The sequence below is a fragment of the Pteropus alecto genome, unplaced genomic scaffold (genome assembly GCF_000325575.1).
Source record: "Pteropus alecto unplaced genomic scaffold, ASM32557v1 scaffold110, whole genome shotgun sequence".
NCBI lineage: Eukaryota > Metazoa > Chordata > Mammalia > Chiroptera > Pteropodidae > Pteropus > Pteropus alecto.
The window spans coordinates 311,062-323,948 of NW_006431920.1; the positions used below are offsets into that span (position 1 = coordinate 311,062).

The following is a 12,887-nucleotide window of genomic DNA, read 5'->3' on the forward strand; positions in this document are numbered from 1 at the left end:
GCGTGGCCAGCATCTTCCTGACCCTCAGGTCTCAGCGCCAAAGGCACTCTTCCAGTCCTGTCATATCATACCATCCTATTTAAATTCCAAGCCTCGCGTTCATCCCCCGACCCTCCTCTCGCTTATGGATTTGTGCACTTCTTTGTTTTCTCCTTGACTTAAGTGTAACCCCCCTGGCTTGTCACTTCCGCATCCCCAGCACCTGGCACAAAGCAGCTGCTCAGTGAGTGAATATGCCATGATTTCCTCATACACAAACCGGTTTTTTCCTCTGCATACAAGGCTTGACACCAAAGCTACAGTGAACATGGTGATGAACGGGGCGGGGATGCTCCAACACCTGCCACCAGAGTTCCTCCTAGTGGTCAGTGCGTTATGACAATGACCTTAACTGGAAACGGACCGTATGCCAGGACTGGCTAAGGACGGGCTTTATCCCACTGGCCCCCACGACAACCCCACAGGAATCCCTGTTTTATGGATGTGAGTACGGAGCCTTCGAGCAGTTAAGTAACTTACTCAAGGTCTCATCATTATTGAGCCGTGAAGCAAGGCCTGGATCCAGTACCTGAATCCAGCTTACCCAGAGCCCCCCGCCCTGAAATGCAGTGCCTCTTCGTGCCGGTCACAGAGGCCACCTAAACACGCGGCCACATAAACTATTATTTCACTGGTCTAGAATTCATTCATTCATTCATTCATTCATTCAGTATATATCTGTTGATCATTTACTTTGTGCCAAGCACTGTTCTAGACTCAAGGGATTCAGCAGTAAACAAAAAAGATCCACTTCCTGGCCTCTGTGGAACGTGCATTAATGGGGTTCGGGAGGGCCAGGGATTTATGAGCAATGTTGCAAGTGCCTCAGTCAGTTGGCCGTGCCTGAGTATGCACCTGTGCGTACCAGATCTTGTGGAGATCCCAGGGCATGTAAGATAGAGACCCTGCCTGATTTGGGGGAAGGAACCTGTGAATAGGTAATTGTGTTCCGATGGGACAGGTGCCGTGACAGAGGGTGAGCTGGGCTTCACCTGGAGGGAGGGCAGGAGCCAGGTAGCTGCATTTCTCAGATCAGGGCTGGCAGACTCAGGGCGTCCATGCTTCTGAGGTCTCATGAACCCGCCGCGCATCGTCCATACTTGCCCGGAGCTGGGCGTCCTCAGGGCCCCTCACCTCCAGTTTGGCCCTTCCACCCGCACCTGCCTGACGGCAGCTTTCCCACTGCCCGTAATTTCGCAAAGGTGTATATTCACCCTCTGGAGGTAAATCCGCTGGTGCTCCCCAGCCCTGACCTAGGCATTCAAGGCCGTGCCCACATCCGGGACCCTGTGGCCCACTGCCCCTCCCTTTAGGGCCGGAAGTAACATGATTTCCCTAACACCCCGCTCCACCCCGGGCACGTGCCAGTGTCTCAGTCTGAGTGCCGTCCCCTGCCTCATGCTCAGCGAACTCCTATTCATCCTTCAAAGACAGAGCCATCTCTGTGGTATAAAGCCTCCTGAAGCAGCCCACAACGGAGCTCATCGACCCTCCCCAAAGGGCTAACCTTGCCTCTGACACACATCCCAATAACATGCTCACAGGTCGGCTTTCCCTTCCAAACTGCCAGTTCTTCAATGGAGGGCTGTCACTCAGGGCTGGCCCATGGAGAGGCTCAGAAGAAAAAAGTCCATTGAATTAAACTGACAAGAGTTCACGGTGCTTCTCAGAACCCTGGGAGTTATTTCTTTCAGTCTAGAAACCTCAAGTTTTTCAGAGCGACCGGGCAATCTCTTCACTCATCTTAGGTTTCTGTTTCCTCTTGTCAAAGTTTGGCCCACCCCTTTCAGCTGTGACCCACACTCTGTGACAGATAAGAGGGAAGTGAGGCTCTAAGCCGACACGGCCCTCTCCTGCTCAAACCTTCGGCAAGTCTTTAACCTGGAAGGGGACACAGCGGTCCTGCCCAACGCTGTGATCTCAACCCTGCGTGAATACGACAGCCTGTCACGGTCCAGTGTCTAGGGACTTCATTTCCTGATCTCGTCTCCTTGGTGCTCTATTCTGCCTTCCTCATAGCTACCTTGGAAGGACATTGATGACGATGACAGTGGTGGTGGCAGCTAGTTTTATCGAGCACCCACTAGATGCTAGGCACTATGTACTTGAATGTTTACCCATTTAAGGCTCACAGCAGCCCTACGGGGCACAACTATACCCATGTGACAGAGGAGTAAACTGAGGGCCAGAGAGAGAGCACTAAGGTCACCGGCGGCTGAGCTGGGACCCGAGGCTGGGCTTCTAACACGTCTCTGTGCTGTCATGTCATTTCCCCCACCTCCTGCATGGGACTGGTCCCCAGGCTGCCACCCACCTGCTGCCCTGAGAGGATCCCTTGGACCCTGGTGCCACAGCCCAGGTGGGACTCAGGAGCAGGAGGTCGCAGGATGCGGCATGGCCATATGGGGCAGATCGCCTTTCCCTGGCCTCTGCCTGGACACATTGTCATGGTACCAGGGCTACTGAAATCTAGTATTATTATTATTCCCATTTCACGGATAAGAAAATAGAGGCACAGAGAGGTTAAGTAACTAGGCCAACATGATACAGCTAGCAAGTGACAAAGCCTAGATCTGAACTTGGGCAGTGTAGCCCTGAGCCCATCTGTGTTCTTATCCTCTGTCCCACTGTGCCCAACACAGTGTCTGATGCCACGTCAGTGCTGAATATATAATCTCCCTTCCCGCCCCCCTGGAGATCTAACCCTAGGTGGTTCTGGGGGCAACGGGCATTATTTGCAGGGCTTGACTATTGGGTCAAATTCCTGCCATCGGAATAACAGCTCAGGCGAGTGCTCTTGATGAGGTGAGGCTGTGGCTGGCATCTTGGACTCTAGAAGTCTGTGTGCCATGAGGTGCCCACTTCAGAGCTGGTGGTGCTGACTCAGGTCAATATCTGAAGGCCACTCTATGTCACGGGCTAGGTCACAGTGGGCAGACAGTGTGGAATTGCAGCTGCCCACAGGGCACCCGAGTGGCAAGGCTAGTGCAACAGCATGTCCCCAACTTTCCACTCCAGCCATCAGCCATGGTCTCCATCCCATGAGAACCTGCCTCCAGAACATTCCATCCCACAAGTCAGGCTTCTAATATAACAGATGAGAGTCTTCTGCTGCCAAACATCAGGAAAGAGGGAAACGCCTCTAGCCCAGGGTCTTGCATCCTTTTGTTTTTACTTTTTTGCCTGTGACCCCAGGAAAAATATGTTTTACATGGTGACCCATGCATGCAACTTTGCAAATGCGCGTGCGCACGCGCGCGCGCGTGTGTGTGTGTGTGTGTGTAACTACAACACAAGTTTCAAGAAAAAAATATCTACCTTTACTCTCTACAAAATCACTTTGCTATTTCCTATCTTATCCTTTTTTGTCCTTTTCTATTCCCAAGTCATTTCATTAAGAACAAAAATGCCGATCATACCGAGGGGTGCCAGGTAAAATACAGGATGCCCAGTTAAATTTTGGTTTCAGAAAAGGAATAATCTTTTACTACAAGCATGTTCCAAGTATTGCACGGGACACACTTATACTAAAAATAACGTGTTATAGATCGGAAACGCAAGTTTAACCGGGCATCCTGTATTTTTATTTATTTGCTAAATCTGGCATCTCTCGTTATGTGTTACCGAGTGGATTATGAGACCCTGAAGAATGAAGGATCCTGTTCACAGACCAGAAAACCTCCGAAATGGACACAAACGGCTGTGTGGTGGTGGGAACTTATTTGAGGGGGGCAGCCCACAGCCCCTCCCCAGCATCTCGAGGAAAACCTGTCAGCCTCTCACAGAAAGAACCCGTCTGTGGCAGGAATCCACACCTGTCAGCCAGCACTGGGGAACTCGACCGCTTCCTTCAAGTGTTCTCCTCCACTCTGCGGGGATCACCAGCTCCATGGGGCCCCTGGCCGGGGGCTGCCATCCCCCTGCTTTCTGAGACCCCGCACAACCACCTCGGGCCTTTGCCTGCCAGGACCCAAAGCGGAGGGTAAGCCAAGCCTGGCGCACAGAACCCCTCTTAGCTCATTTATCCACCTTCCATTCGGTTCAGGCTGTCTGCGAGTCCTCGATCCCACAGCAAAGCGACTCCTGCCACTGTCCTCCTAGCCAGGGGCCACCCCATCCCAGCTGGCTTCGACTAAGTCACGTGCCCCCCCGTCCTTCCTTCTGATCCCTGGCCCTGCCTGAACCTCCTGCCTCCCACTCAAATTATAATGGCAGTGTTTACTGAGCACCTACTAAGCGCCTGGCCCTGTGCTGAGTCGTGGGCATGCATCAGCCCACCTAGTTGCACGGCAGGTGAGGACGGGGATGAGGTGGCTTTGCCACCTTCCAGCTGAGTTCCCATGGGCAGCTGAAACACACACGCCCTTGCAGTCACTTTCCCTATCTGTAAAGTTACTTTCCTCAACGGTCATTGTGAGGACAAGATTCGGTAAGGAAATATGGCTCAGAAAATAGTGCCTTACTGCGCACTGGTCACCCTCATTGCGCAAAATGCAGTCACTGAGACGCGGCTCTGTCCCCTCCCGGGCAGGCAGGCCCTGAGTCCGGGCAGCAGATGCCAGGGCCCCGTCTTTGCACTTTTCACCCTCTGCTCTGGTGCCGTCCAGATCCCCAGAGACCCTCCTCTGGGGCCTCCCTGCTGCGTTTCTCTCCCCACGGGCCTCTGGCCCCGCTGCCCGGCATCGCCGGCTGCCCTCCTCGGCGCGGCTGCCCCTCCTCCACTGTCTCCTGCCCCCATTATTCTCTCCCACGTCACCCTGTCTGTTCCCTTTACCCTGAACCAGGAGCTGAAATCGTCGTATTTCTATACTTGTTGAAGATTTATTGGCCACGCAACACTACAATGTGAGCCCCACGCAGGCAGAGGCCGCGTCCGCCTGCTCGCCCTGCATCCCCGGCGCCTCGCCCTGCATCCCTGGCGCCTCGCCCAGAACAGCTTCCCCACAAGCACCCGGTGTGTGAACACGTCCCATTTTACTGATGGGTTTACCTGAGGGTGCGAAATGCAAAGCCTCAGGTGCTCACAGCGGCTCCTATGTGCTAGGCTCTTTCTTAAGGACCCTCACATGGCGACTACTCACTCCGTCCTCATTATCCCCATTTCACAGAGGAGGAAGCTGAGGCCCAGCGCAGTTAAATGGCGTGTCCAAGGTCACACGGTTGCCAAGAGGCAGAGCCGGGATGTGAGTTTAGACAGCTTGGTTCCGGAGCCCACGCACCTGAAGCTGCCTCTCAGAGAATGCTGCCTGAGGCAGGCCACCCCCCCTTACATGTGCAGGGCCCCGGGCCAGGCACTGGGAGGTGACCGAATGCTTCTGGCCCCGAGTGGGGGGAGCGCATCACAGAACCATCACGTTTCCCCAGGCCCTGAAGGAAGGAGGCGGAATGGACAGGGGAGGCCTCAGGCAGGAGGGGCAGGAGAGGCGCCCCTCGATCTGGGCTGCGTGGGGCTCCTGCAGGCCGGGAGAGGGGGTGGGGCGGCGAGTGTCCCAGACCAGGGGTGGGATATGCGTGGCAGGACTCACTTCTCCAGCCGCCCACTACTGGCTGGTCACCAGCAGGAGCACTCACTAGCACAATGAAAGCGTTACGGCTGTGATGGGGGGCCTTACTTTTGTTGTGGCTGTAGAATTTGTCCTCAGAACTGTCCTTGGTCTTCTTAATGATCAGTTTCCCAGACTCAACGTCAACTTTGAGCTGTAATTTCTGAGGGATCCCCAGGGACTCTGCCTTCACCTGTGAAGAGGAGGGAGGGGAGAAAGCGGAGGGAGATGTCGGTCACCCCTTCTCCGTCCAGGCTTTCGTGCTGTGGCCGGTGAGCCTCTGGTCTGCATGGCTGGGAGGCCCTGGGCCCGTCCCGTCCCGCTGTGCCACGTGGGGCCATCTGGCTTCTATGTCCCGGCCTCCCTCGTTCTGGGCCCACACGCCCACGGTTCCACTGGCAGATCCCAAGAATCACAAACAGGTGGGAAGGAGCCCAGCTAGTCCGCTGCGTGCTCATCAGCTGTTTTGCCAACAGGTTTGGTGGAGGAAACAGATGAACTCTTTGGAAGATGGTTCATTTCGCTGCTCAATTTGACAACACTCATTAATCTGATGTGTCATCTACTTCCAGAAAGGATTTTCCTAATAGATTTAAGCTCCTGGGCCTTGTTACAACCAAGAATGGAACATCTGACTGATAATAATTAGGAGACAGACAATTGCCATGCTCAGGAGATGGAAATATATCCTCATACAGAATCATCGTCAGGCTAGACAGGACTCTGGGGAGGTGGGCATGGGGCACATCTCGTTTTGTGTCTCTGAATGTGAGACCAGGGCTGTGATGGACGCACCAGAATCTCTGGGGATCATTAAGAAAAACACATTTCTGGGCCAGAGCCTGGGAATTCTAACTCAGTCATTCCCAGGGGTGGGAATCGTACTTTTTCCCAACGCTCCCTAAATGCAGCCAGTTCTGGGTGGCTCCCTGTTTGATGTCACTCACTGCCCCCGTTTGGAGAAGGAAGAGGTGTGCGGCAATCTTGGGCTGAGAAGCTCTTTCCTGGGGAGCCTCCCCCTGAAGGAGGTTCCACAGATTTATGTGGGCATCCCTTTTGATGTTTAAGCATCTTCACGGGTGGCTGCGCTGACATTCTTAGCTGCTGGGCCAGAAGCCCTCCTTCCACAGGGACGAGGATGCCCCCAGCCTCCGGCCATGAAGCGCAGAGCACAGCCACTTACCTCGAAGGTGACCGGAGGGATGAGGGAACGCCGGTGGGGAGACTCGGGGCCCTCATGCAGCAAGGCCTTGACCTGTGGGCATAAAGGCACAGGGCTCCTGTGGCTGGGAGGGGAAGGAAAGGCAGCATCCTTCGGGACAGAGTCAAAGGGAGCCTAGTGTTTGCACACCTGGGCATCCTCTGAGCTTAGAGAGGACCAAAGAGAAGCCAAGAGAAGCTGCAGGACCCCCCAAGTACCTTATCTTCAATAGAGGACAGCAGACTTGTCAGTTGGCTGAGCTTGGTTACCATGTTGATCGGATTGGCCTCACCAGGCACCTGGGAAACGTGAAAATAGGGACACATTCGTGAGTGACAGCCACTGAGAGGCCTTAGGCTGGGCACGTCCCATGCTTCATCTCATTTCATGCCCCCAACAACCCTGTAAGCACTGCCATTATCCCCCTTTGCAGGCGAGGAAATCGAGGATACTGACGATTGTCTCAAAATTATCATGGCCAAAAATAAGTCTGCATTTCTTCTTCCCTCTAAACTCTGCTTCTCCCAGGGCTTCTCGGCTCACCCACTCAGTTGCCTAAACGAAACTCTAGGATCGGCCTCTACTCCTCCTCCTCCATCCATGGCATCTCGCCCAAAACACAGCCACCCCACTGCTTAAAACCCTGCTCTGGTTGCTTCCCACCGCCGGGAAAAAATTATCCCAGCCCTTCACCCTGCCCTCCACGGCTCTGCGTGATGTACGCCCCCCACCCCCACCCAGCCGCTCCCACCCTCACTTCTGACCGGCCCGTGGCCTCGAGCCACACTCTCTGAGGAACCCCTGGACACAGGGCTTTCCCCTGGGAAGGGCACACTCTCGTCGTTCAGGTCCTAGATCCACCGAGAAGTCTTTCCTGGCCGTGCCAGCTAAAGTGCCACTGGATCAGCTCTATCAAGTCACCCTGCTGTGTTGCGGATCAATCGCCACCATCATTTATTTGTTCATGTGTGTGTCTCTGCTGGAATGCAAGCTCCTTAAGAGTTGGGGCCACGGGTCCTGTGGTCAGCGCTGCGACTTTGGTGCACAGAATTGTGCCTGGCCATGAAGGTGCTCGGAAAAGTCGCTCGATGCATACACGCGCCCCCGAGAGCTGAAGTTACTTCTTGGCTAGTGAGTGGCAGAGCAGGACCTGAATCCTGTCAGCCTGGTACCAAGTCCATGGTCTCGAGTATTTATTCACAGAACAAATATTTACAAAGCATCTTTTCTGTGCCAGACATGCCGCCGGATGCTAGAGGTATCGAGTACCCGCCCTTGCCCTCTAGAAGTAAAATGGGACAATCAGACACGTCGACAACTAACTCGAACACCAAGCAGAACTGAATGAGGGTTATCGCCGACCAGGCGACGTCCCTTTTCCCCGCCCTTTGCTTCACAAGTCACCAGGCTCTACCTGCTTTTGACGCAGCCACTCTAGGATACTACCTCTGCCATTGCCAACTACCACTTCTGTCCCCGCCATCGGCCACGTGGCCACTGCTCCCGTCCCCACCGTGACCACTATATCTACTTGTCAGCGCCATCGCTACCACCTCCAACCACCACCCACCGCCCCCCACTACAAACTCCACCACGATCATCACAGCAGTCGACACCTGTCAACGCTTCCTCTGACTACTTTTTGGTCTTGACCTTGCTCCTTAATAAAGCTTGCAGTCTGCGGTTATTATGATCAGGCTTGAAGGAGTGGATGAGACTCAGGGATGGTCAGAGCAGAAAGGCTGGTCCGTAGATGGGATGGGGGATGGGCAAGAACCCCTTGTTTTATGCTTATTTTTCCTCATTCTCCCTCTCGGACCCTTGAAATTACCTGCTTGCTACCTGGGACAGTCACCTGGCAGTTTTAGGCCGGTGACTTAATCCCCTTCTCTCTGAATCTGTCTTTTGGGGCAGGTTTGGCAAATATTTACAAAGTGTAAATGAAGTTATGGACACACAGGGAGTGAGTTCTTGGAACTGAAGGTATGAGAGCAATCCTGGAGCTTTTTCAGTATGTTTGTCTCTTACACAATGCCAAGCATATTTTTGATGTATACACTCATCTAATCCGCATGCATGTTGATTCTTCTAATCCTCGTTCTGCAGATGGGGACAGCTGAGTCAGAGTGGTCAGTCGACTTGTCCAAGGTCACACAGTTAGTGTCCTCTTGAAATCCGAATGGAGATCTAGCCCAGCGGTTCTTGGCTGGTGGGGCTTTAATGACGTCTGGAGACATTCGGGGTTGTCGCAAATGGGCTATTTTAATGGCATCCAGTGGGTAAAGGCCAGGACGTGTTAACAACCTACAATGCACAGGAAAGGCCCCCACAACAAAGAGCGATCCGGCCCCAAATGTCACTAGTGTGGAGGTCGAGGGCATAATTCACAGCTCAGCCTAGACGCGGGAGAATTGGCCTGGACGCCGCCTGCGGGGTTACATAAGCTGGCTCCGCCATTGCACTTTGAACCTGTCAAAGGAGCCAAGGTTCGCGACCTCTGTTCTCACACGGGGCAGATCCACGTCTCTCCCCAGTCCTCAGGCCAGCTGTCATTTTGATAACTTGACATTTTGCACCTCCCGGCGGTTCTCAAATAAATTCCGTGCGGGGGGCCAGGGTCCCCCCATCTGTGCCACCCACCTAAGGGCAAGGGCCTGACGTTGGTAAGATTCGACCAGTCACATGTCTCACGCGTGTGATTTCACTCACTCCTGAACACAGCCCCATTCGGTTCTGCTTGGTGTTCACGCTGGCTGTCACTATCCGCATTTCGCAGGCGAGGAAACTAAGGAGCACTGAAGTGAGTCAGACTGGACTAGATGTGTCGGTCCCGGGCCCGGAGTTCTCCACCGAGGGCACCCTCAAACTCTCTCCTCCGTTCGTGAACCTCTGAAGGCATCGTTCTCTGCTTTTCTTCACGAGTCAGGGTTTCATAGGGAGGGCGGGACTGAGGACCCTTTGTCCGCCTCCACATCTGAGGCCTCCCTCCTTCCCTCCCTTGCTGCCCTGACCTGCCAACGACTGCAGACTATGGCCGGCGGGGCCAGTGCGCCCAGCAACTGCAGCCGGCTTATCTCTCTGGAAGATTCTCTCTCTTCTAACCTACTTCAAAGACTTGGGTGTGTGGTCTTCCAGTTAAACTATTTAAATTTTAGTGTCTGGCAGGGTCCCTGTTTTGTCTAGATTGATTTTTACTTTCCTGGAAATTAACCCATCATTCACTTGCAAGAAAGCAAAATTGTCTTTTTTTTTCTGATGAACTGTTAAGTTGTACGGATAGAACACATATACGTTTTCTCACTCAGAAACTCACACAAACAACATAGTCAAACCCAAATCCGCCCCCGCCCGGCCCAGCATCCTTCTCCCCAATCCTGCCCCCCACCATGGTAACGAGAGATGCCCTCTGGCTATAAATCCTTCTGGTTTGATTTCTGTGTCTAAGTTTATACACTGTTCTGCTATTTGCTTGTTTCACCCGACAGTCTGCCTTGGAGTTCTCACATCAGTACATCGGCCTTAGAAAATTCTGCAGCACAGCCGAACAACTCCCTCTCTCTCTCTCTTTGTGTTTCCAGTGGTTTTGCTTCTAGAGACAAAGCCAATAAGGATCTCTGTCAACACCTCTTTTTGTCCCTAAGACAAAGCCCCACATATAGAACTGCTTGCTTGAAGGATATGTGCATTTGACATTTTCTTGCTGTCATGGTTCGGGGTAGCTGCCCCAGGACACCCAATGGCCTCTGATGATTCCAGTTAAAGTCACCTGAGAAGCCGCAGGAGCAGGTGGAGCCCTGAGCCTCCTCTGTCCCTAAAAGCAGGGGACGACTTTCCCTGTGACCCATGCCCTCCCTACTGAGGGCCGAGACGCAACCTGCAACCTCGTCACCAGGAGTTAAACACTCCAGAGGGAAAAAGCCCACATAAGCCAGCCTCGGACGCCCAAGCCCAAGCCCCGCTTAGATGCCTTCTAAAGAGCGCTGCTTTTCTTCGTACCGTCAATTTCTCACGAATTATTGTTTCTTTATTTAAAAAATATAAAAAGTGTGGCGACTTTGATCATTTCTTTGAGCTCCATTTCATGATCTGGGCATCCCATTGGGATTCTCCGGTGTGCACGTATTAGACTAGTTTTTCTCTTGTTAATCTGGTCTCGTGTTATTTTAAATGTCTTATTACTAGTCCAGCAGTAAGAACTAAAGAAGGATAGAAGGCAGTGAATTCTCCCCGTTCCCCGACAATGCAAATGGCCGAACAGATTTTCAGAAAACTCATGTCCACTCCCAGCAGCGAGAGGGCAGGCCGGCCTCTGTGAGTCCCCGGTCCCCACACCGCCCCACCACGACTTCACCAGTCAGCTTTTGCCTGATAGACAAGAAGACGCCTCTTCATTTTAAATGTCATTTTCTAGTTACTGACGAGGTGAGGTTGAACACCTTTCCGTGTGTGTGTGTGTGTGTGTGTGTGTGTGTGTGTGTGTGTGTGTGTGCTGGCCATTTCCAGGTCTTCAGTAAAACAGCCTCTTTTGTGTCCTTTGTCCATTAAAAAAAATGTAGGAGATTTTTTTCTAAATCATGTTAATCCTTTGTCCATTATTTTGGTTGCAAATACTTTCTCTGAGATATTGCATTTGCTTGTTTTCAATTATGTTGACGACACCTCCTGTTACACAGACCTTTGCTCAATAGACAACTTGGCCTCAGCCCCCTGCTTGGCTGTGAGCAGGTGTCTGCGGGGAGGGGGGGTGGGAGGTGGGGAAGGGCACCTCACCTTGCTCTTCCTGGGGCAAGAGGCAGGATCAAGGATTTAGGTATCTCATGTGTTTCTTTCTTTCAGTTTTTGAAGAGAAATGATGGAGTAAGGCCCCATCTTGCCTCCTTATTCAGCGCTAACAAGTAGCTTTATTGACATGTATGTAATTCAAAATCTTTATTCTCAACTCAAAATCAGGCAGTGGGTAATGCATTATGGGAGGGCCTCCCTTCTGGCTACCTCACTCCCCACCCCCAGCCCCAGTTTATCAAACTCTTCGTTCCAACCCCAAAACCTTTACCTGAGGCCGCGGACGGAGGCCGGGGGAGAGCTGCTGGTCAAACAGCCTCTGCAGAGACTCCAGGGAGGGGAGGGTCCGGATGACTTCTCTGAGGATGGGGGACAAGGTGAAGGTCAAAATTAGTGAGGACCTCACTGAGGCATCCCAGGTTCCATCTGGAGCCCTTTCTGGCAAAGGCAAAAAATTTTCCCTGAAGAACAAGCCCCCACAAACAAGCCCCCAGGCCTGCCAGCACTGGCCTAGCCCCCTAAGCCCCCAGCCCCCTACTCCTTCCTGCCTCGTACCCCTGAGCAAACTGGTTGGATATACAGACCTCATTTACCTCTGTTTAGCCTGTAGAAAACTTGGATCTAGAATTACAAAACTACTTTGAAACCACTTAGTAATCCACTGTTCCAAAGTTTACGGTTGCTGAGAATCACACACTTACACCTGAGTGTTACACATGCAAACGCCTGGGCCCCAACCTGGTTCCGTCTGGGATCTGCATTTTAAATGCGTGCCCCAGGGGCTTCCAGTGCTGGCCACCTGAGCTTCCCGGGCCAAGTCCCCTCCTAGCAGCCGAGAAGGACATCAGAGACTTTGCCTGAGACTTTCCCTGGTCCGACCCGCGGATGACGCGACCCCAGTACTGGGCACTAAATGAGTCTTTGTTCCTTTCTTGTCTTTACTGTTTCCATGTTGTTATAAGCACGGCAGGCAGACACATTTTGAGTTCTATTTTTCACTTGTTTCACTAAAAACTGTTCATGTTTTACACATTTAACATTCTAATGGTTTCAAAACAGTCTATGGAGAAAATGTGCCAAAATCGATTGCTAGATATTTGGGTTATTTTGAGATCGTGGGGATCATAAGTAAAGGCTGCTCTGAACAGCTTTGTTCACATAGCTTTTCTTTTTCTATTTTCAATTAAAATTTTAGGCTAAACAGAGATTACTTTTCTCCATCAATATTGCCAAGCCTTTGAGCGATGGAGCTAATTGCGGGGCCATCATCACTGTTGGAGCCCGCACATCAGATGTGCTGTCCGAATTCGATTTTTTCTCTC

General features: G+C 52.5%; 1 protein-coding gene across 1 annotated transcript in view; it reads right to left on the reverse strand.

The window, feature by feature from the left end:
* INPP5D (inositol polyphosphate-5-phosphatase D) overlaps window positions 1-12,887 on the reverse strand; it is a 111,841-nt gene that overhangs the window by 40,556 nt on the left and 58,398 nt on the right. Inside the window, exons 6-9 of the mRNA XM_006906622.1 lie at window positions 11,837-11,924; window positions 7,002-7,082; window positions 6,766-6,837; window positions 5,652-5,775 (exon numbers count right to left, since the gene is read on the reverse strand). Coding sequence (XP_006906684.1) covers window positions 5,652-5,775; window positions 6,766-6,837; window positions 7,002-7,082; window positions 11,837-11,924 — 365 coding nt within the window. The remainder of the gene's footprint in view (window positions 1-5,651; window positions 5,776-6,765; window positions 6,838-7,001; window positions 7,083-11,836; window positions 11,925-12,887) is intronic.